General features: G+C 39.5%; 1 protein-coding gene across 20 annotated transcripts in view; it reads right to left on the bottom strand.

Moving 5' to 3' along the window:
* Positions 1-25,647, bottom strand: part of EPB41L2 (erythrocyte membrane protein band 4.1 like 2) — a 261,971-nt gene that overhangs the window by 23,865 nt on the left and 212,459 nt on the right. For 4 of the 20 annotated variants that reach the window (XM_030316332.1, XM_030316328.1, XM_030316329.1 and 1 more), the window contains 8 exons: positions 24,207-24,379; positions 18,705-18,877; positions 13,829-13,891; positions 11,738-11,884; positions 6,589-6,756; positions 4,486-4,539; positions 3,714-4,280; positions 1,666-1,788 (listed from right to left, as the gene is read on the bottom strand). In XM_030316332.1, coding sequence (XP_030172192.1) covers positions 1,666-1,788; positions 3,714-4,280; positions 4,486-4,539; positions 6,589-6,756; positions 11,738-11,884; positions 13,829-13,891; positions 18,705-18,877; positions 24,207-24,379 — 1,468 coding nt within the window. Of the gene's footprint in view, positions 1-1,665; positions 1,789-3,713; positions 4,281-4,485; positions 4,540-6,588; positions 6,757-10,275; positions 10,378-11,737; positions 11,885-13,828; positions 13,892-15,245; positions 17,124-18,704; positions 18,878-24,206; positions 24,380-25,647 lie in introns of those variants that run through there. The other 16 variants (XM_030316333.1, XM_032593246.1, XM_032593248.1 and 13 more) reach the window with 14 other exon arrangements.

Below are 25,647 nucleotides of genomic sequence, written 5' to 3' on the forward strand. Positions count from 1 at the left end.
GAGCTTCCCCCCTCGCCCATCGAATGTGCATCCTTCTTCCAGATCAGCAGGAAATGTTATCTGCCACATTTTGTAGATTTACTGAGCAGGAGGTTGGCTGGCATTCAAAGAGAGTAAACGCAAAGGCTAAACACACGTGGAGAAGCAAAACCCTGGGAGGGAGAAAAAGGAAGAATCACATAGAAAATGGGGCTGAAAGCTTCAAGGGAATCAGGAGAGAATTTGACTGAAGGCCTTTTGCAGAAGACAGAAAAAGAAACTAGAGAACCAGACAGAGAAGTTTCCACAGTGACCAGAAGTGCTGAGTTCATTGTTTTTTAAGCACAGGCAGGTAAAAACAGATAAACGTTTTCTTATTTAAGAAGCAACAGAACCTGACTGGGATAGACTAAACCTACGTGATTTGGTTATTTGCTTATCTCTAGTAGATTGTTCTAAATGACATTGTTCCTGTAATCGTTTGTTATGAGCATATATAGGGGTATGTATATTTTAACACGTATGCATGCATGTTCTCTATTTATATCATATATAAATCCCATGCATATATCTAAATAGGTTTTAACTTGTTTCCTTTGATACTAAAAATGGTAGAAAGTTCTAGAGTTTACCAGGAAAAATATGAAACAAATGAATAGCCTATGAATATATGTGATGACCACCATTCTGGTCTCCCTTCCTGACACTGACACAAGGAAATAACCAGAAAGCCCAGAGCCTAAGTTATGGGAAAATTTCTCTCACACTTGGGTCATGCACCTGTATTTACTAGGCCTCTCACTATACTACAGACACACAAGTACATGCTCTCCTACCGCACCCATTCATAAGAAACCTGTTTTTGCTTATATGGACCTATGCACATATGTGGATAACAGTTATAAAAATAATTTTGAGGAATATTTAAACACACTCAAATTAAACCTTTCAAAAAATATTTTGAGAGAGGGCCATAACCTGCCCTCCTCCCCCATGGTACAATACGACCAAAGGACACCGAATTTCTCAGTCAAGAACGTAGTTGTACAAATTTAGAAACAGTTCCATTCTGATATGATGAACACTTTCCCCTTTTTTGTTACCATTATGGTTAGACATCTTAATGCTTATTTCAAGTCTTTACAGAATCAATTTCTAAATCGCTACCTAAAATTAAAAACACAAGTCTGGTAATTATTTGGACACAGAGCATCATATTTACAGATCAACAACATGTCTTCAGAAAATAACCCCATGTGAAGGAGAAGCTCAGATGTGTATGTGGACTTGGCAAGCAGGAATGGGATGACTGGATCCATCTTCACGGGGCGGGGGGGGGGGGCGGGGAGGAACCTAACTTCTACCAATCCACAAATTATATCAGATCCAATAAACTTTGTTAAGACTCTCAAAATGACTTATAATAATATGAACAAGACAGGTACTGCCTGTCCTAAAATAATCGTGTGGATGCTTCCCCCTGTAATTACTGGATTACCTACGTGACTACAGCTCTCGGTCTCAATCTAAGAAGCAATATATAGCAAGTTAGGTAGTTGAAGCGCAGTTACGAGCCGGGGATACAGAAAGCTACATTGAAGTCAGAAACACGTAAACTGGAAGACAAATGAAAACAGAAACAAAGGAAAAAAGAAGTCAAAGAGTCCAAATCTAGAGTTTTTGTACCTGTGGAGACTCATATGTGATGGTTTTGGTCTCAGTTTGGACAATAGGGACTTCCTTGGTGGAGATTTCTGTCCTTTGTGAGGCATCAGAAATTGTTACCATCTCTGTTTTTACCACTGGTGGCTGAGGTGGAAAGGAAGGGAAAAGTAAATTCTAGAGGTAATGAAGTAAAAGTGTTTAATGGAGCCTTCAAAAATAATTGGAAAAAAATATCCAAACACGCACTCATGCACAAGAGTATAGGTAAACAAAAGATACAAAAGAAAGACACTTTCCTTCAAACATCGTAGTAGATGCATGCATGCGTGTGTGTGTGTGTATTCTTCATTCATATATATATATATATATATATATATATATATATGAAGAATAAGCTAACATAATGGCTCCCTAAATTATGGTACACTTCAAGTTACCATGGTCCCAATTACATGTCAAATGTGGCATGGAATATATACTTTAGCTCTGGGGCAAGTTACCATAAAATGGAAAAGAAAGCAAAATGGAATGAACTATGTGAAGTGACCGGTCTCAATTTTTACTGCGTTTTAAAGAACCACATGGTTTATGTGAAGGCTGTCTTTAATGGCCACATCAGTTAGGGAGATGAAGAGTTGCCCCTTCCCCCCAAAAGGACTCTTCTACTGACAAAGATACTCCACTTTCGGAAAGAATATCTTCAGGTATGATTTTTTTTAATCACAGTTGTCTAAAACTCGCAGTGCTTCTTCTGTGTTACATAAGTTAAGACATTATATCTGGAGTTACTCCGCCAACATGGCATTAAGGCTCTGAACAATTAAAACATTAAAGAACAGGGTCACGGCCTGTTAGCATTGTAGTCTGCAGAGCATGTATGTTTAATACAACACCAGACCATACTACTACCAAAATACTACAGTTCTTTTTCTGAGAGAAAATTCCCAGATGTAATTATTTAAAGAGGAACAACCGTCTATTAAATGCAGAAAATATTAAGAGTGTTTGAAGGCTCTTGAAATGTCTTCTCTGAAGTGAAACAGGAGGTTGACAAGTAACGTAGTAAAAATCCAATTAATTATTTCAAGACAAAGTCACTTCACTATTTTCCAGCCCATCAGAGAAAGCAAATATGGATAATGCCTACATCGTGGGCATTTAATTTTAGAATCGAGAAAGTCTCATGGACACAAACCTTCCCTCAGTGTAACTTCGACTCTCAATTCAGAGACACTGTACCTCATGACCAAGACTTAATCTACCAGGAGTGTGGAAAGTTCTCTTTCTTGAAGAGAAAATGTTAAAGACTCCTATCCAATGTAGATAATCGATAAAACAGATGATCAACCTGCAAATCATCCAGAATGGAGGACAGGACAGAATGAGGAGAGGATCCTCCTCTCGAACAGTCTAGCCTCTGGCTGCCCACAAGGAAAGAAAATGCTCTTCACCGATCCACACAATCCCAGGAATCTAAAACCAGCAATCACAGCGGTATTCGAGAAATGTTTTTTCATCACTGCCGGATGCTGAACTAAGAGCACCATGGTAATCAGAACCAGCTGCCATCGCTAAAAATCTAAAGTTGAAGGGAGAACGAGCCAGAAGGTCAAACCCAATCATGACAACAGCCGCGCACACACTCACACCGACCGTTTGTCAACGATACGTATACAATTTTCTCATTAAACCAACGAAAAAGGCATTTAGCACGAGGAAGCAATGCAACTAAAGACAAACAGTTGAAAACATCCAAAACATGCAAAGAAAAATTTAAATGTGGAACGAGAAGGGGGTTGGGGGGGGGGGGAATGGTGTGGCCGTTGGAGGCAAGTTTTACTGTGTCAGGTGCGTCCAGGTGCAGTAAAGAAGCCAGAAACCACGAACCGAGCTGGCAGAGAATCAACAAAGCAGTGCTTTCCCCCGTCCTCCCAGGAGAGACAAAGCCCGGAATCTCGCTGAAAACAGCCGGAGGAGGATTGGGAGGGCAGGAGAAGGAGGAAGGCAGGTGGTCTCCACCTGAGAAACAGCTCTAGAGTTTAGCTCCCCGCTCGGGGTCTCCCATTTACCTCGGAACAACAAATAATTTGTGGCAACACATCAATGTCAACATGAGACACCTCTCCGTTAACTTTATGCTGCTCGTCCTCTGTTTCTTCGCTCATGTCTTGCTTAATAGCGCCTTCGTTTACACTCTTCTCTGCAGATAGCTTTGGGGCCACTACCTTCTCCCGGATCACTGTTTCTACTGCGCTTACACTGGCACCTGCTTGTCTGCCTGGGCTGGCTTCTGGCACTGCTTCCTCCCTCTCTACTACCTTGGCTGCTCGGCCGGCTTCTTCCTCCACCTCTTCGTCATACTCCTCCTGCTCTTCCCTTATGGTGCCCTGGGTCACACGGTGGTGGGGCCGGTACTCGCCCACGTCTTCCTCCTCCTCGCTCTCGCTGCCGCTGCTGCTCTCAGAAGACAGGGAGGTGGAGTCTTTCTGCGTCAGAGGCTCCACCTTACGGGTCTCCCCAGGACCACTCCCAGGTGATAGCTCTTTACCGTTCATTTCTTCTGTGATTACTCTTTCGTCTTTCCCAACCTCTGCCTGCTGCTTCTCCTCCACTACATTCAGAGTCTCATGTGAACTCTGTACGGGGAAAAAAAAAACGGATGAGGGGAAACAAAAATATATGAATAAATAAGCACGACGGAAACCAAAGTTAGCTGATGGTAGGTTCATGGCATGGAGAAAACAAAAGATGATTATGATGGCTGACTGAAAGGGAAGCGGGGAGAACGTGAGGGGAGTCGGAAACATCGGGCAATGGTGTTAACATGGAAAAGGGGAGAACCTTAGCAGCATCACTGGCTCCAGTGCAAGGCCCTTCTGACTCGGGAGCGCGTTTCTGCGGAACAAAAAGCAACCGAGGACACAAATCAATAAAGTTTTACACTGCAACACCCACCAAAACAAACATCTGACACCGCGAGGACAGAACAGCGAGAATCGACAGCTACAAAAACCTTTGCTCAAGGTCACGTGAAGGACAATCCACACAAACGCAAAAAGCTTACGAAAGGAAACAAAAGCACAAAATTGCCAGCATCCTCCCAAAGAAATAAAATGCTTTTTATTATGGTTATACCTGTAAGCTCTAACTTATTTAGTCGAAAAGGTAGAGAGGAAAACGGAATTGTACCAAAGCCCACTGATTATTTTAAAGTGCAAATTGTGAAACTTCTAAAACCTGTTCAATAAACAGTTTTGACTTTAATCTGACTATAAAGCCTGGCCTGAAACCCTGATTCCTAAATGAATATAGCACTAATGAGACAGCACCTTTATTTTTTGCTGGCTCCTTTAAAAAACAGCTATAATGGGCAAAATTATAGTGGGACTCACATAGCTATTAACATAAAAATGTCGTTTCAGAAATGGTTATTAACCTCCCCAACTACATTATAGATTAGCAAAACGGATATTTTAACATTAGGGTGGATGTCAATGATGGCTCCAAATGTTTTCTTAGAATTCAACTCCTCCAACTAGCATCTTTGGAAACCAAAATGAACCAAGTTTCTTATCGGAGATATGTATTCCTGTCCCCTGCAGACATCTACTTCTTGGGAGTAAATTTACTCTAATTAAGTAGTACAGTACCTAAATGTTTAATAAGTGCCTGTTGACCAAATACATTAGTGATATAAAGGTCTATAATCACCAGTGTAGAAACTCTTACAAAAGAGTTTTCAAAGCTTACGATTTTCCTTAAACTTATTTTAAAACGGGGGGTGGGGGGAGGTGGTGACGGCTACTCTGCATGGGCAAAAATGAAGCCTGGCTAGGCTTTTTAACATTCAGGTGACATGATAGCCTGTGATCTAACTTAAAAGTAATTCTGCTAGAGACAGTAGCCCTGCTTATTGAGATGGTATCTCCATGCTGAATGGAGCAGGGCAGTGCGCCTCTGGACCATCGGGGCAGATGTGAACCCCGTTCCGAAGCTACCAAGGTACTACTTGGGTTGGAGCCGTTTCCTAGAACAGACAGCAGCATCCCACATTTATCTGCACCAGGGATGTGGACAACAACCATGAGCAAAAGGCCCTAAAAAGGCACACTTCTGACAGCACCTATCAGGATATACTCACTCTCTCTGATCGTGCTGTTATTCTTAGATGCATAGTAAGGACATGTTTTCACTGCCCCAAATTAGTGCCATGTAAAAATTATGTTACTGACAGATAAAAAAAGATATCCTCCCAGCTTTATGGAAAACCCAGAGGTTTCAGATATTAAACTGGAACTCTCTGAAACTCTTTTGATAAATAACATTTAACTGTAACTATAAACTTCTTTATCAGTAAAGATATCCAGTGATCAGAACATTTCTAAAGCAGACATTCCATTATTGTGATGCCAGGTCAGTAAATTATTTATTATTTAACCCCAGACAGCCAGATGAATTCTGCCCAAGTTCAGGGAATCTCTTAGGGTCATTCCAAAAAATGAAAATAATTATTTCACTGAGAATGGCAAACGTTTCATATTTGTGCACATAAGCAGAATGGTAAAAAATAATCAGCCATCAGAAGATGCCTGAAAGACATTTAGGCTTTAAAAACTTTTCTGCAGAACATACTTAGCTTCTACTAGATTGAGGGTTTCCTTTCACAAAACAACTCAGACTCTGTTCCTTAGTGGTTTTAAAGGATTCTCTGAATTTAGGCAGATTTTGGGGGTGGGCAGGGAACCAAAAGCCGCAGGAGAAACATCCAATCTGTACAGTTTTCCCACATGTCCAAATTCAGTCATTATTTCTTGAATGTTTCTCCCAGGAAGAGTTAATTTTACCAATGAAAGCACCGGAGAGAGGGGTTCCTAAATATTCAAAAAATCAAAATCACTTTTCATATGTGGCTTTCGAAAACAGGGGAAACAAAGTAAAATGCACCTCTGGCAACCGTGAGAAGGGCGAGGAGGAAAGCTTTTCAGAAGGCGCATTAGAGCTCACAACAGTGCCCTCTGCTGTCCAAGTGGTGGCTGAGGTGAAGGTGGCTTTCATGCTACCAGAAAAGCCCTTTTCACTAAACAAAATTGACATTATCTCCTCTTCTAGGCTCTAGAGAGGTCAGAAAAGGAAGAGCAAAGAATTAACAATAAGTCAGAACAGACAGCAGTGACCTATTGAAAGAAAGGAAAGGTTACACAAGAAAGAATCACAGAACAGCACAAACTGAAAGAAAGGCGAGGGTTCTGCGAGATTCCAGCAGGCATATGTTGGCGTTTTGCCTAAATGCCAGCTTTCCACTCTGAGATTCTGATAGCTCTAACCTACGGGAACCAGCTCAAATGCCTTGGTTTATCACTGAAGCTTTATTTACAAACTGAGCACAACCGATCTACCCACACACCGAACACTTTCACGTATTCCTGAAGTAGCTACTTGGCGTCAGCCTCTTTCTGCGCAGAACGGTCTCCTCGCTGGCCCCTACTCTTGCAACGCGAATTCCTGTGTAAGAGCTTGAATGACCCCCACCCTCCTGCCTCCCTGGGCACACTGGGCCCTGCTAATTTTGTCATCTCTCTGAGGTCCACTTGACATTCTGTCTTGTGCACGGCCTTCCCTGCCCACGCTAGCTCCCCCAGGGTGACATACCATATGAACGGTCTGTAAAACGTGTGCTCTGACAGCAACCCACGGAAATCCCTAGACACGCTAAATATGCCATGGAATGAAGAAAGAGTGCTTTGCTTTGTTCAGCAAGAACCAGGTAAAGAAAAAAATTCTCAACAGGAAGACAGACTCAGAGGCGGAAATTCAAGGGAGTGACGTGAAAATCACCTGTCCCTGAAAAACCACAAAGGCACATTTAATGTTCACACTGTGGTCCTTAAACAGGAGTCCCTAACCTGTGTGAGGGCACAACAGGAAAGCCTGGGACTGTCCCGGGTACCTGTAATGCCAACAGTAAAGAGTCACCATAAAGCGAACGTCAAAATTGTGTAAGAATGCTTCCTCAAAAACCTGAGTGCTCCGAGAGCTTAAAGATGAATGAATGAATGAATGAATGAATGGCATTTCTGAGATGCCCCTTGAAACAGTACACTAAGAAGGGTGAGGAGTAGGGACACTGACATGAGGTGGGTGTGGTGCAGAAGCACTTGCAATATTCAGGAGAGAAAAAACATCTTCTAGGTTAATTCAGCTTAATTACAATCTCCGTAATTACACCATCCCTCTGGGTCAGGTGGGTAGAGAGTGTCCTTCCCAGTAAGAGAGCACTGGGGAGTTCAAATAAGTGCCATGCATTTAATTATTCAATAAAATATCTTCATAAGTACCTTAAAACTACGGTCTATGGAATCTCTACTGGACTCGTAAGAATTTTTTATACAAGCATATAATTCTTACAGAAGAGGATATATAATCGTTATTTACTAAATGCAAATGTATTACATTAAGTGATTTGGTTTCCAGCTTTCTCCCAAAATCATATTCAAATTGAAGTCATTTTGAAAGCTTGCTGTATTTATTTTTAGACAAGAACTGTTTTTATTTTCATCTCTAAAATCCATATTCTAGAAATTTAGAAAATTTGGTCAAATTAAGGCTCTTCTGCATAACTTTTTATTTCACACTCATTAAGGATTACAATTTAAAGACAATCAAGAAACCCTACAAAATCAGTAGCAAAATGAAGATGTGGCAAAGACAAATTGCAAAGATATTCTGTTAAAAGTCCAAACACTCCAGTACACTTAACTGCTCACACACTTCCAACTAATGGTAGTGAAATGTTATTGGTGGGGGATGGGGGTTACAATGTAAGTGGCCAATAAATGTTGGGTGGATGGATGACTGCAGTTACAATCATCCACATACATGTCAAATAAGAATATATTTTCCTGCACGTGCTAGAGAGGAAAAAAGAAACAAAAACACACTTCAAGTATAAATAAACCATTTGGGAGTGGAAGAGGGTCAATTCCAGATTGAAATTTCACGTAAGATCATTTTAATGTAAGTTCTACAACAATTAGTGAATGATTTCTATTGTACATGGTTTCTATTGTACAATACTAAAACCATGACAGCCAGGAAAACAGTAATTTTAAACATCTTCACCCAAATCCCAATGTTTCCTACTGCCAAAAGTACAAAGGACATCATTTTAAGTTGATCAGATGGTGCCATCTGACTCGCTTCTGGAGGATAAATTTTCAAAACTATGTAATATTTCAAAGCATATTATATTAAAGTCATTTTTACATGAAGAGTCTGACAGGCTTTGGATTTCAGGTTAACCTTTCAAGTATATAAGTATGCCACTTGGTTTAGCTTTATGACATTATCTTTCTCATTTGCAGTGCTCTGGAAATATTTCATCTCAGCTACACCTCCAATGCCTTTAGGGCAAGATTTCATTTTCCATTTATTTTGCCTCCTCCCACTGTATGTCCTGATGAATGCTACGGTCTACTGATTAACAAAATAAGACTTTGTGGAACAGGAACACATTTTCCTTTTCGCTGATTTCTGCTCTCACTCACACCCACCTATGACCCCATTCCTCATCCAGCACCAGAGAGATCTCTGTCCCCCAAGTGGGACTAGGTTATTGCCCAGCCCAAAGCTCTCCAGTGACTTCCCATCACTCCTACTCGAATTCCAAATTGGCAGCGTGGTCCTTAAGATCCAGAGTGACCTTCTGACCTGACTTTTCCTAAGCCCTTGGCCTTTGGCCTTTCAGTTCCTTAAACTAGTTCCTGTCTGGGGGCTATTGCGTTTGTTCTTCTTTACACATGAAAAGAATCTTCACACGTCTGTCCCCTTCTCATCGTTAAGGTCTCAACTCAAATGCCATCTCTTCCTGAGCACAAGAGCAAAGCAGCCTTCCTGATCACCTTCTAACACGACACTGTATTTCATCTTCTTAACACTCATTTCTTAGTACCCTAGAGTTTCTAATTCCTAATTAACAGATCTCCTATCTCCCCCACTGGACTCTAAGCACTACATTCCCAGCAAGGAGCAAGCTGGCCAGCCAGCTAAGAGAAATTAGTAGAAACAGAAGATTAAGAATGTAAAAGCAATGGAAAGCTAACTTCCTTAAGTAGTATCAGATATTTCATATATGTAGGGAGCGCAGAGATCAGAGGGGCTGCACCAAAGACACCAGATCTTTTCTCCTGTTAAAAATCTTAAAAATGAAAATCCACAAGGCTTCCAAGTGTCGTTAGTAAAACAGTAACCTACCTCACACATAATGTGTTAGTTTAACACCACTTCAGCGTGCACAAGTGTTGTACTAACGGTGCATTTTCACACAAGATCATGGTTTCCCAACTGTCAGCCACATACATCAAAATCAGGGGTCATCTACCACCCAAACTGGTTGATATGTCTGCCTTTTAAGTTGTGGAATGTCCAAATAAAGTACTCCTGCAGGGCGCTGTTTCTCACTAGTGATCCCCTCTTTCTACGCACGGAAATGAAATTTTTTGAATGCTTGAAAATTTTTTTTCAAAAACATTTTCAGTTGATACATCAGAAAAAAGGAGTATCCCATGGCCGTGGACAGAAGTACGAGGAAAAGGGGAAAAAGCAAGCGGAGATCCAAGGATGCAAGGTGAACACCTTGTCTGCCTCCTGGACTTTTTCTTCAACTGTCCGTGTTGCCGCTCTCTGATGCTTCTCCTTCACGGATAAAATATCCTTGAAAAGATGGTCTCCTTTGCTCTATTGTTTTAAACAATAGACATAATCAACAGATAAGACAAGTACATTACATCTATAGCAACACAGACATAAAACAACCGTATGGCTCGGCAGCACAAACCAGATGAAGCGGCACATAACGGGGGACAAAACCTTAGCATGTCATCAGACATGATTTCTCCAGAAAACACAACACTCTAGAGCTGACTGCTGACACATGGGCACTAATAGCTCCAGGAAATCTGAAAATAACAATTTAAGTTGTTGTATATACAACTTGATGAGCCTCTGGTGTTTTCAATCTTACTGTTGCCCTAAGTTTTTTTGTTTGTTTTTTTGTTTTTTCAGTTCAGCAATGGTTTCTGCTTCTGCTCTTGTAGAACTAGTTTCCTGTCATGGTCACAAACTTGGAAATTTAAAGCAACTAACAGCTTTGCCTTCTTAAGAAAAAGTGAATAAAAATAGCATGAGACTAACGCAAATGCATACACACTGGGTAAAATTCAAGCCAGACTAGATAGATGATGAATTAAGGAGAAGAGAGGGCTGTAAGGAAAGGGGGAAAGATGAAATTGTCAGCTAACACCTTTATACGACTTTTTAAAATAGCATATTTAAAATAGTATAATCAGTATTTCCTCAAACACGATAAATGAGTCCATGAAAGTTTTTCGTTGGTAACAGATTTTGGAGCATTAGAAAATAAGAGATGTAGATAAAAACGAATGGAGAAATAAATTGAGACTATATTGTAAAGGCAATACTTATATTGGTGGTGGGGAGACAAACCACGGAAAGAAAAAGAATGAATGTGGAGAGATGTTACGGTTGAAAATCCTTTTAAAATACTAGTCTACATTTCATTACTAAGAAGCTTCAGTACTAAATCGTATTAACATTTTGCAAACTTTCAACAGAGCTCATCAGCTTTCAGAGCTAAGTTTAACACTTTATCCTCACAGTAAATACCTTGTAACATTCTAAATATGATCTATATTCCTACACCTCTTTAATGATTAATTATTGCTTAGTAAACTCTTATTTCAGTCGTTCATAACAAAAAACCTTAATGCAACATAGTAATGCCAGTTTCTAAGTCACCAATATGACATGTCATTACTACTAATTTACTTGAGTAAAAATAGTGTAAGTAGTTTGCAACTTTCAAAAAAATTTTAAAAATCATACAATGTACTAAGAACGAAGTCAATAAGTATTACATTGTTAATATTTAGTATTTAAAAAGTTGTTAGCAATTACATTAAAAAAAAAAAAAAGAACATTTTCTAACTTCCTGAGAATCAACATAGTATATTAGCAACCTGAGTTTTACTGAAGAGCTGGAATGAGACATATAGCCAACAAAGAGCTAGTGACATACCCCTTGTGTCTGTAGGGACAGAGGTGTGATACGTCGTTTTTCCCATTCATTAGGGCGCGGCTCAGGTGTGGATTCCATAAAATTGCGCTTGAGTTCACTAATGCTAGCCTGATGTCTCAGTATGTCCTCCTGGGCCTTATCGAGGTCCTAGCAATATGTAACGTAATAAAGGGCAGAAATCCAAAAGGAAAAAAAAAGAAGAAAAAGAAAAAGAAAAACCCAGCAGGACAAAAATAAAAAAACCAAAAAATAAGACAGAGCAAACTTATGATTAAAAAAACATAGTAAAGCAAGAAAAATGCCAAGTCTCAAAAGCCATATTATCACCTATGAATATAAGGAGTTCATCAAAATTGGAAAATAAAGCCAATGTGTAATTTTTTTATGGTTCACATTTTAAAAGGTTCTAATTTCTTCTCTGTTTAGAATTTTTAAAGAAATAATTATTAACATTATCAGAAGGACGTCACAGAACTACTGGTACTCAAAATGGCTAATGACCTTCTTCCTAAAAATTGGACTTAAAACGCAGCCTATGACTTTGTTCCTGCAAATTTACCTGTCTCATGAAGGCTATCACTACAGCTGCATTCTGTGAACATAGTAAATCAAGTAAAAAATAGAGAAAGGTACTCAGAAGCACATTTGGCTTGATGGGAAAGCCAGACCAAGATCATCAAAAAAAAAAAAAAAAAAAAGAGAGAGAGAGAAAGAAAGAGAAAACCAAGGGTTGACTTTTTCCAGGAAATTCTAGCAACGGCTTTTAACAGTTAAGGAATAAAAATAATGGCTTCCAAAGGCTGCTTCTGTTCAGCCTCTCTGTAAGAGTGAGCCTCCCATACGGTTTCATGTGCTTGCCAAGCACAATTGTGAGGCCCAGTCACCCCACATACCAAATGGTCCTTATTCAGAAAGAGTTACAAGAAAAACTGCCAGGTCAATTTGCACTGGAGCAGGCCCTGACAAATGGTATTGGTGGGAAGTTTTAGGTTGGCCCCGATAAACTGTATTTGTGGGAACAAAAGGTAACTAGCGTCCAGGAAACAGTGTTAAGTGAATTTTAAATGTTTTCTTACATTTCAAAATCACAGGGCCGCCCATGGATTATAGCTTTCATCGCACTCCCAGAGGAACAGGTCATGCATCTGATAACATTAGATAGTCCACATTCATGCACAAGCATCACAGCTCATCTACGAGCTTCTGTAGCCATTTGCAAAAACTCACGATCATCTAAAACTCTTTGCATGGCATGGGAAAATGACTGTGGCTTGAGATCAGGCACATTTCTTGCATTTGTTCAAAGCAATGTTACATATTACAGTTCAGAGCATTTTAGTAAGTTAGGCAAAACACATTTCCAATAGTTATCAAAGCTGCCAAAAGCAACCAGATTAGTCAGATTACTGAGAATTGCAGTTCTCCAAATGAATACGTCGCCATTTTACTACCATAAAATAAGGGGGAAAACAGAAACACGTTCTCGTGTGACACGGGGAATATATTTTACATACCTAATTGGTTGCCTGGGTTTTCTTTTTTTTGCCCCCCCCTTTCTTTCCCACTCTCTTTTTAATCAAAACAATCCATTAACATATTTTTCAAATGTGATACTTTAAGTGGACCACATTCCTAATTGCATGGATTTTAGCAACTCCCCCACTCCCCCAAATTGTGAATACAGATTTAAAGCCATTTAATGCCAGATCAACACATATCTGTTCTGGTGAATATATATTAAGGATGGGGTGTTACTTGGGATTCTATACCCCAGAGATAACCCATTAGGGAGAGAACAGATTTACCTGCAGAACTTCAGTAAGAGTAATAGATAAAAAATTTTACTATTCGATTACACAGAACTTTTTTTTCCCAGTTGTCACTTTGAGAACTTCTCGTAGATATACTCGTACCTAAGCCACTTTAAAGGAACAAAATCGGACTGGTAACATGCACTCCCGAGTTGAAGTGTCCCCCATGCATTCCATGCACCGTGCTTAAAGAAAGTTGCCAGCCAGCCTGTGCGTGACCTCCCGTCCACAGCAGCTTGGCAGCCATTAGGACAGAGTTGTTTTCTTAAATTATACAAACCTCCAACATTAAATTGCTATGTCTGACATAAATATTATCCCCTTCTACTCTCAAGGAATTCTTCTGTGAAATTAAATCACACACAGGGGGAAAAGGCAAATAAACGTAAGTGTATCAGTCGACAAGCACCAAAAATGACCCAGAGTTGGCTAGTCCAAGACATTAACATAAAAGTGGAATAAAAAATCTTAAGAACCTAAAGTCACAACAAGCAAAACTCACAGATCATCCCCGAAGTGCATCATACCCCCCCCCCCACCCCACACACACACACCATAATAATGGTGCACAGCAGCCACTAGGTATTTAATTCAGGGGGAATAAATATCCACCTCCTCCAGGTGTGTCTTCTCTTCTTTCCTCTTCACCTGAAAGTCATACAGCAAATGGCCAGAAAGAAGGGGGTGGGGGTAGTCGTAGCAACTCTACATTGGTGCACAGAAGCTGTATTGGAACTGAAATGGTGAACCGATTACCAACCTTTACTGTTTGGCCCTCAGAAGATGCAGAACATTAAGCCACTTTGGTCTTTCTTCACCTACATTGTTGCACAAATGATGGAACTAGGCCTTTTTGCAAAGATGGAATGGAAAATGGAAGCTTCACTCTTTCTCAGTCCCTAGATTATGTGCTCCTTTTGAATGTTTTTACTCAGAAATGAAAATATGAGAGTGTAAAAATGGCATAATTCCATCTGTCCTCATTGGAAAGGTCTAGAGCAACGAGTGATGAGGGCAAAGTATAATGATGTAAAAATTTCGTTTTCACTTTATATCGGGGACAAATATTCACCCTGTTATTGAGTTCTTTAACATAGATTCCTTGGGAAGAAAACTGGCTTATTTTGCTAGTTGCATGTTAAAATTGTACTTAAAAATACTCCTATTTTATAGCCACTTTTCTTTCATAAAATTCTTTAAATAAGAATACTTTTTAATGTTGGACACTTCTCAGTCTCTAGTGACCCAAGAGAAGGAAAAAAAAACCAAAAACCTGTAAATCTAAACTAACTCATGGAGACAAAAAGTACAGCATATGGAATCTAACTCATGGAGATAAAGCACAGCATAGGGAATATCATTGATAATACTCAAGTAATGTCATATGGTGACAGATGGGGACTAAGTAACATACAGAACTGTCAAATCATTGTTATACACCTGAAACTAATGGAACACTGTATGTCAATACATAAATTAATGTATTAAATAAATAAAATTTTAAAAATTTAAATAAATAAATAAAAACAGAAATGACTACTGACTTCAAGGAAAGGCATAGCAAGAAACAAAAATAATGATTCGGAGACCGAAAGACAGCAGTTTAACCCTTACATGTTCATTACAGCAGGATCATATATATTCCTTCTCTTCCTAACTGGAATGATAGTGTCAAATCTGAGAGTTCAAAATGCTGGTTTTTTTTTTTTTTCTTTTCTTCAAACCATTCAAGTATGTTTGAGGTAAGCAGGGAGTCCAGAGGATCTTTTTATCCGAAGGGAAATAGAAGACAGAGCTACCCAACAACCGATTAAGGATCATCTTCCAATTCCTTCGTCAATATTTAATTCTCTACAATGCCAATCTGTGGCATTCTTCAGGTAACCTTTAAGAATAGTGGTTTCTCCCACTATGCCTAATCATAGCATTACCTTTACAGTCTTCTTCAAGTGTGCTCTAAATTTTTGTGGTCTCCTCTGTGGACAGTACCCACAGGACATGAGACACTAAGTCTTCAGACCACATTTAGCAAAACAAAAACATACTGCACACGTTAGTACTAACCTAGTAGAGCAGTGGTAGCCCTATAAAGGGATAAAAAATCCTCAAACCAGACACCTAATTTTACATAAAAGGACGCTAAGAAGCCCAACCTTAAGGATAATCGTCTAAATTTTCAAAGAGCTGTGTTTCATTCTTCATATGTATTTCTTCAAAAGAAACTAGTATCTTCCTTACAAATACTTGACAGTTGACCCTTTCATAGAACTACATGATTTAGTGTTAAAACAATGACCACCACAACAAAAACTAACCGAAATTCATCTGGTTCCCAAACGGTACAATAATAGGGAGACAGGGAATTTCTGAGATTAGGCCTATAAATGTCAGGAGTAAAAGGTTACAGATACATCCTCATAAATGCAAGAAGAACGAGCTTGGCTTTCTAAAGAGAAGTAACAATGCTAAGGAGTTGTACTAAAACACATCAGTGACAGTTATGTCCACTGTGTCCTAAGTTCTACATCAAAACAGCTTCCACCCTAAAGGAACAGCACTGATATCTGCAAAACAAACAGACCCCATTATGGATTGGTAAGGGGAACACAGGTTTCCTTATTTTTTACATTTAAAACATTTTTTACAAAGACCGAGCATGGTCTAGATATTTACAAAATCATCCTATCATAACTTTGCTCTCAACTTAGAACGTGTGGACCTGGTCTATGGAAATCAGTGGAGGGCACGTGCTTATTTACATGTATTTCTCATGCACTAAAACACTGTATGTGAAAATGTGTGGCTCATACTACTTTGAGGGTAATCGGTGGTGAAATTTATGCACATGTTTACACTCTACATTATGAAGACATAAAATGAGGTGTAGTTTTGTTGGCCCCACAAACTCAAGCTTATGTAGGAGTGCCAGCAACTGCTTCCTCTTCCTCTGTTTTGTCATTCACGTCACAGTCATAAGAAACATTAAAGGAAGTGGCTTTAGCCTCCAGATAGCAGAGGGACAGAGCCAGAGGAAGGGAAAAGGTGAGAGAAAAAGGCACTGACTGAGAAGCAGAGAGAAGTAGTCCAAAGATAAGGATGAGGGAAGGAAGGAATGAAGGGGAGGTAATAGGAATGTAGTGCTGGACATCAGTGGGGAGGAAGGAGACCCAGACTTTGGGGAGGCTGGGGAAAGCAAGATAACCGTCTTCATCGAGAAGGGAGGGGAAGCTAGGCGGAAAGCACTTGCAGAACCTGAAGGAAAAGTACCCAAATTCAGAATCTCTGTGGTCAGCCTCTTTTAGAGGCTTCTCACGGGTGGGAGGACAGTCAGGCTGAGGGGGGGCTGCAACAGGAGCCAAGACAGAATCGAGGGTGGGCACTTCACAGTCCCCCTGCTCTGACGGTTCACCTGTGGAAGGGAGCTCTAAGCTGTCGAGAGTGACCTCGTCGGCCTCCCCAAAGGGGTCTTCCTCCGAAATGTCTGAAAGCAAGTCCATTTCGGGGACTGGCAACAGGTTTGGGGAAAGAGATGAAACACAGCAAATGAGTGGTGAAGGTGGGCATATGGAAACAGGCTATTCTCAGGAGCAAAACCATGATGGAATGAGAAATGAACACAACAGATACGTTCAAAGGAGAAACAGAGGCAAGAGAGAAAAAGAAGAAATGGGTAGTTAGTGAAAACTTGTACTCTGAATTAGGGATTGTTATCAACACAGCACAGCTAGAACATGAATTACATGATCCACTTTTAAGAGAAAAACTGGACTACTTGTATCACATAAAATTTATAGGTATAGACCGATTTCATTATTGTTCTCTGACTGGTTGCAAAGAGATCCAATGAAACTCAAGTAACATTCTTACTTTTAAATCTGGTTGCATTTAAATCAATGCTTCAAAGCACTGGCAAAAAGACCAGCGCACCTCGTCATTTGTTGAACATAAACAGAATTTCCTTTGGAATTTAAAATAACTTTTTAAAAATAACTACGTGCATCAAATTAAGTAGGCAAAAGGGTACTGAGACTCTGAATCCCTGAGCTCTTTGGTTTCAGATGGAAGCAGTCACTCTCCTGGGTGCCTCATTAGCATAATCCTAAAAGATTCCGACAACTTTACATTGGTTGAAGGATATTTTGTTGGTCAGAATTTGTTATTTTTAACTGAATGACTTTCAACCAAATAATTTTTTTGGTATGACAGTCACAAGTACTTTCACACAGGTATTCGGGGGACGTGATGGCATGGTGCTCCTTGGGGACATTAGGGCTCACATGGTCCCCGAACCCTGCTCTATGTAGACAGGTGGTCAGCGCAGGAATTCCTGAGCCACTGGCAGCTACTAGTAGGTTCTTTATACATTTATGTTGCAGGTCGTTAACATTTTCAAAAGTTAAAATTTAGAAAGCATTATAAAATCGATAGCAGAATTTCCTTTTCGTGTTCACTTCCAATGTTCTCTATAAAAAAGTTGCTTTGTGTAGATACAGAAAAGAGATCTGATGAACTCAAAGCCTCTTCAAATCAACCTCTAAGTGACTTCACGTGCCCAAGGGAAGAAGGGATCATAAAATAGTGACAAATTTGAAAACACAACACAGGCTACTTCTCCACTCCCTACGGAGTGTGCCCCAACACACCATTCTCTCATTCACTATTCACCAGTCACCCTTTGCTTAAGAATTTCTTCATCATCAGCTAGAGATGAATGAAAAATAACATTTTTCATAAAGACCATCTTTGTTCATTTCAAAAAAAAAATTCAAGTCAACATAATTAAAATACCCAACACAGGTTATGCTTTCAAATTTACAAACAAATACACATTTCAGATCACCACAGCTTTTATAATTTAGGGATTTAACTAAATAGGATGATTGTGAAGACAGTCACAAATACTAGGCCACTAAATTACTTGCTTGCACCAATATAAATTACATTGAAATATTTTGCTTTGAACAACAATCAGAAAAAGGCTAGAGAGACTGTTCAGACCAGCAGGAGCCTACATGTACCTGAAAATGGGGAACTTTTATCAGCAGAGAACATACATAGACTAATTTTAAACGATACCTGAGTTCTGAAACAACAAATGTAACAGCCTCTAGTCTAAGTACACATTTAAAATCACATGTTCTACTAATTTACCATACCTTTCCTTCAACGAATTGCACATGTGGGACTTTAGTCGGGCTCCTGAGGTCCCTTCTGCCATCCCCATCCTGTACCATGGCGGTGCTGACAGCTCCGGGGCCATATGCTGAAACCTCCCCAGCAGGGCCAGGAAAATCCTTCATAAGACTTTCATCAACAACACCAACTGGAGCTAGTAAAGAAAGATCATTTGGAATACTTTAGGACACTGAAATACTCAAAGTTTATGGAATTGCCCCCTCTTACACAGATGAACAGGCAGCATGTAGACATTAACAGGAACAGGAGCATTGCTTGAGCTCTGAAGATTCCAACATATCACATTCATTTTTAAATTTTTACCAAATTCTAAACATATTCTGAATTTTAACCCATGAAACTACACCAGGCTCTCCAATCAGACTTTGGAAGGCTTCAGTCTGATCATGGAATTGGCCAGTAGGAGGAGCTCTAAGACCAGGTGAGACAGAGTTGGGCACTGTGTCAAAATCCCCAAATGAGGAATATTTTAATTCTGTAAGGCCTCTTTGATCTTTCCTAAACTTATTTCTAAATCTATTTATTGCAACAAACAATTATCTAGAGATTGAAATGATTTGCTTCAAATATGTTTTCAGAATTCTTCCATAAAGGAAGCATTAATTTGTGTATCATTCAAAATTATGACAAGACAGCAAAAGTCCATTTTACAAATTAACTTCTGTGCTTATTTTTAATAGTTTTCATTTTTCTAACCTCCCTCCAGAGTGCCTCAATTTGACCTACAATAAATCCAATCCAACCCCCTGCCTCAGCAAACCTGGCCCTCGTGTGCTTTTCCTTCATTCCTCCTGCACATGAGCAGGGACATATATTGTGCTGAAATTTCTGCCATATGGCAGGTCAACCCAAGACGGCATCACATTCCAACAAATGCAAGTGAGTAGCAGCGACAAAGCCTCTACCCATCTGTAGCTTTTTCCCCAAACCCCACCCACTGAGGTTATTTCACTTGTATGAAAAGTGCTTGACTGACATGGTGAGGTTTGCATTGGTTCTATGCCCCAGAGAAGGGCAGTAAACATGAGGCCTTTAGGCTGCAAGCTCTCGGAGGGCAATGGGTGTGATCCACCATATGGAACTGGGGAAGCATCAAGCACCTGTAATCTGTGTATCACAAGAAATGTCTTGGCCCACACCCTTCATGTGCCCTGTCCAAACCTTGCACCTTCCCTAGCCTTGCCTTTTTCACCAGATACCACACTTCTACTTGTACCCAGTTACCCAAGCCACAAACCTTGAAGTCTCTGCCTTTATCCCTTACGACCATCAAAGTCCAGCTGAATTTAAATGTGGCTAGTTCTCCCTCCTCCTACTTTACTAACCAGGTCACTTTTAAGACTTTGACAGCCATTAAGGACTCACACTTTTGAAAGCCCACACCAAATCTTACATTAAGTATAATTATTTTCTTTTTTTTAACTTTTCAAAAGACTTCAGTAATTTTCCCTCAGAAAATATAGGCTATGAGTAGCTCTTTTAACTTATGATTTCTAAGTACCCATTACACACACTCAGAAACTGTTGCAAAATGGGAAACTGACCTAGAAATGGTTTTAGATGTAATGATACAGAAATTTTAATGAATATGAAAGTTACATAATGAAACTGGAAAAATATTTTGCATGCTTTTAAAGACATTAATTTCAGGGTGCCTGGGCGGGTCAGTTGGTTAAGCATCCGACTCATGATTTCAACTCAGGTCATGATCTCATGGTTCATGGGATGAGCCCTGTGTCAGGCTCCTTGCTAACAGCATGGAGCCTGCTTGGGATTCTCTCTCTCTCCTGCTCTCTCTGCCCTTCCTGTGCTTGCATACGGTCTCTCTCAAAATAAATTAAAACATTAAAAAAATAAAAATTTATTAATTTCACTATGCAGGGGGGGGTGGGTTGTTTGTGTTGTTTTTTGCATTTTGAAGCAAAATAACTTTTTAGGTCTCAAACACTTGTAGAATCCTGAGGAGCCTGTAGGCCCCAGGCACTGAGCTTATGGTGCCATATGGCTAAATGGCCTACTATCATCCAAGACAAGATCACTAGTGCTCTCACCTGGAGTATTCCTAACCAGTCTGCCTCTTCCTCTCTTGTCCTATCAATCATTCTTGACATTGCGCCAAGTGATTTTTTTAAAGAGGTAACATCATGTGGTGGGGGGCGGGGGTAGGGAGTAACACGGTGCACTTACATGCTTGCAGAACTGCACACACATGTATGTAATGCACACACACATCCTTCAGTAGCACTAGAATAAAAACCATATTCTTCTCCATGGCCTGCGAGGCCCTGCATGAACTGTTTGCCACCTATCTCTCCCCTCGTTTACTAAAGCTCCAACTAGCCTTCCTTCTGTTCCTGGACTGTATTAAGCTCTCCCTAATCTTATAACCTTCAGCCCTGATGCTCCTGCTACCTGGAATGCTTTACTGCTCTACTCCTGGCTAGTTCCCCCTCATCCTTCACATCTCAGCCCAAATGGTTCTTCGCCAGATGGGCCTTCTTCTCCCATGACCCAATCCAAGGTAGTGTCCTGCTTATTATATTCCCCATTTTCAGGAAGTCGTTGTCTCCCTCACTCTCACATGCATCTTGGTTGTTCTCTTAAATGACTGACTTGCCTCCTTTTTGGCTTGATTTTCCAATCTCGGAATCACACTGTTCTAAAAAAGTTTTAGAGTTTTATTTCAATGCTTGACCTTAGACATCATGTTGATTTTTAGCTTGTATGTAATCACTGGATGATTTATTTCAATCTGTCAAAACTTCAAGTGAGAAATATTTATGTACCTAAACTAGTCTAGCCTGACTTAAAAACTAAGTAGGAAAAAGAAAATACGACGCAGGTCAGCAACAGCAGATAAAAGGTATACTGATGGGGAGTGGTGGCAAAAAGAAAGCTCAGTACCAGGTTGCGGCCTAGCTTTGCTTTGGGAGGGAAAAGGGGAGACCAAAAGCCCTAACCAAATAGTTCACTGGCTCGTCATGTATTGGCATGAAAAGCCTTCTATTTTTCACAATAACACAATAATCCTTTTGATCACTTGCCCATCTGATGAATGACAGTGTCCAAAACACAAAAGGAAAAATAATGGATCACTGTGCATGTTTGCTGCTCTTACTTGTACAAATCATTGTTTTCAGATACAGACCTACTATAACCCTCTGCACTAACTGCTCACACAAGATGGTGGGCTTCCTTGAGCACAGTTTATAGATCTCAAAACAGTGGTTCACTGCTCTTTCTTAACTCTAAAATTTGCAGTATAAGAGTTATAAAGTCTCACAGTTTAAAACAAAGGCTGAAACAGACAGTATTCCAGAAAGGGGAGTGACTTCTCTCAGGGCATTAACCAACACTGATTATAGGTTATTCAGCACTTATACAAATTCTCTGTGGCAAGGGGCAAGGCTTGTGAAATACTTCCACAAGCAGGAACATTTGTCACATTTACTTGAAAAAAAGTGTTCAGTTGTTGACGACCTAAAAGATACACGGACAGCTATCACACATCAAAATCTCAATAAATTTAAATCACTACATTTGGAAAAACAGATAGTTATTTGAACCACAGTTTATGACCCCCTTGCCTATTTGTAGTCTTGAAACTATATGGGAGATTCTCCAGAATCAAGATTGAATAACTACATAGACAAATGCCCACCAACAAATCCTTGGAAGTATCTCTGTATGTCTGCCTGGATCTGTTCTCCAAGTTTATTCTGGGAAAAGTAGATCAAGGCCAAGGGGTGTCAATCCATTTAGGAGAGAGCATTTTTAGAATCAGACCTATAAATTCTGAGACTGGATGGCTGCCAGAGAGAAGTGGGTCAGAGGATGGGGAAAAAAGGGTGAAGGGGAGTGGGAGACACAGACAGGATTCTGGTTATAGAATGAGTAAGTCATGGTGATAAAAGGTACAGAATACAAAATACAGTCAATGATACTGTAATAGTTTTCTATAGTGACAGATAGTAGCTACATTTGTGGGGAATCACTATATTGTATATCTGAAATGTATATCTGAAATTGATGTGACATTGTCAGATCAACTAGATTAAAAAAAACTTAGCAAGTATACATATGAAAAAGCATTTTTATCTACTAGCAGATCTGTTTCAGCTACTTAAAAGTTGCTCTTGTTCATATGTCAGAAAAATGTAATAAGCAAGAAAGGTTTTCTATGATCAACAGCAGTAAAACACATTTCTTTTTAATGTTTATTTATTTTTGAGAGAGACAGAGAGAGAGAGAAAGAGAGAGTGGGGTAGGGGTAGAGAGAGAGGGAGACACAGAATCTGAAGCAGGCTCCAGGCTCCGAGCTGTCAACACAGGGCCTGACGTGGGGCTCGAACTCACAAACCGCCAGATCATGACCTGAGCCGAAGTTGGACGCTTAACCGACTGAGCCACCCAGGCGCCCCAGTAATAAAACAAAATTTTAAATTTACTATTACTATTTTTACATAGGTTTTGAGATTAATCAACCAAAAAATGTTGGAAAACTACTTTCTGGGAGAAAGTCACCCACATCAATTGGTTTCTTCTAGGCAGAAAGTAAAATGAAGTTCTTTATAAAACATTCATCCTAACATAAAAGGGGCAGCTGGGTGGCTCAGTCAGTTGAGCGTCCATCTCTTGACTTCAGCTTGGGTCTTGATCTCACAGTTCGTGGGTTCAAGCCCTGCATCGGGCTTCGTGCTGGCAGCACGGGGCCTGCTTGGGACTCTCTCTGTCTCTCTTTCAGCTCTTTTATAGAAAACTGACTATTTACCCAAAATTAGGTTAATAAAATACATACATGAAGGAAAGGAATGTCAATTTATTTCCATACATAAAATATATAAAACTGCAAACCTGTAGCTAATAAGAATTCTAACAAAAAATATACAAATTTATACATAACCTCCCCCCACTTCGCTGAAAGAACTAACGATTATACTGTATTTCCTTTCTTTTTTGTTAAAACACTACATTTAAGTTAATCCTTGGAAGTGGTGGTTGCTTTCTCATATGCTAAGAAGTTTGGTAAGCTTTAGTAAGAGTTTTTAACTCATAAAATTAGAATATTTTAAAGTTCCTTTAAATAAGGTTCTTATGTTACCATACCAAAACCCTCCGAATTCCACTTTCACCATTAATTAACAAGTTCAAGAAATTAAGACACATAAAACACATCATAATTAAGTCAGATCAGTAACCATGTATTTGTCCAACATCTTACCCATGATGATTCTTAATATTTGTGTGCACTGACAGTACAAAGAAAATTAGGTTCAGAATGACAGCTTGAAAACACTATAAAACTCTTCTTGTGAATATAAGAAATATTATTTTATTTACTCAGAGAAAATAGCTATCCTTCCAGGACATTTCTGAGGACCTCATTAACTAGATCAACACTTTCTGATCCCACTGGATCAGAGAAAGATTAACGGAATACAAACTATCACAAATGTGTTTACCTCCATCTAGACTCCTGGAGATCCGTTTGCTAGAGGTACGCTCAAAGTGTGGCGCTGGCCTGTCAATGAGGGTGCTTGCCTGGCGGGTCTGGGCTTGGGTGCGGCCGCTGTAGCGGAATTTGGACCCCAGGGTCAGGAACTTGGCCTTTGGTGGCTGCTCTGGAGACACAAGCCTGTAGGGGGAAACAAAAGAAACAAAAAGGAGACTTTATGAATTTTCTTTTTTAAAAAGATGACAGAAGTTTACATTTTATCTCATTTTACTAAGATTACTCAATCTACACAACAAAAGGCTGCCTAAACTTTCTAATGAAAAAGAACATCATTTATAAACCCTCCTACATACAGAGCTTTAGGATAGTGATTAAGATGACTAAATCCACACTCGTGTATTCATGAATAATGTATTTTCCTCAACCTGAGCAAAAGAGCAGCTGTTCTCAGTGTATATCAAAGGATATTTATTTGTATTAGCTTAAATCATTTATATAAACACATATGTCTGAATTCTTGCTCCGAGCTATAAGTGCCAAGAGGCGATCCATTACCATTAGTAATTCTCAATATTTATGTCTATTTCCCATGGGAAAGAACATCCAACTCAGGAATCCATTCCATCAAGTGATGCTTTCCCATGAAGAACATCACACACAGTAGATCTGTAGAAATGACTTATATCCTTTCTTACCAGCACAATTTCACTGTTTAAACCCTGGGTTTGTAACGAATGAAGTCAAATTTTCTTGATGTCAAATACTCCCAGACTTATGCAAAAGTACGTTTTTAGTAAATAAGTCAGTCTTGTCTGGCAGACAACTGGAATGGTCTCACTTTCATGGTCTAATCAAGAGTTGGCAAAATGTCTTAAAAAAATAATCTTAGCACTCTTATACCATTTATTAAATGAGAAGACTTTAGTTGATAATTCCAGAGTATGAACTCCATAAAATTTTTCCTTTCATTCTCCAAAGAGTGATTTCTTAAATTTTTAAGATTTTTAAATACTTAAAAATACATTTCAAGTATTTTTAGAACTTCTACGCAAAAAAAAAAAAAATTTTTAAGACATCATCTTCTGCTTAAAAGCAACAAAGAGAGATTCAAGCAAGGTAAAGCTACTTGTAATAACACAAGAGGCGATTCTCCATCAACACGAGATTCTCACTGACATTAACCCAGAAAAACTGTATCTCAGAATTAAATTGAGAAGAGAAGAGCCAGGACACTCTGGCTGTCGTGGTGTTAATCTATTCATATAAGGTAGCAAATGAGTTTCTTAAAAACTTCCACCTTCGGCCAATAGATTTTCAAAGGAGACACCAATGCTGCTGCTAAGAATACACTCTGATGAGGGCCAGTGCCTCAACCTGTACTTTGGGAAAAGTTGTATATTCATAAATTAGAATTCTGAAATACTAGAAATATAGACCAGAATTCTTAT

This window comes from Lynx canadensis, chromosome B2 (assembly GCF_007474595.2).
Source record: "Lynx canadensis isolate LIC74 chromosome B2, mLynCan4.pri.v2, whole genome shotgun sequence".
Taxonomy (NCBI): domain Eukaryota; kingdom Metazoa; phylum Chordata; class Mammalia; order Carnivora; family Felidae; genus Lynx; species Lynx canadensis.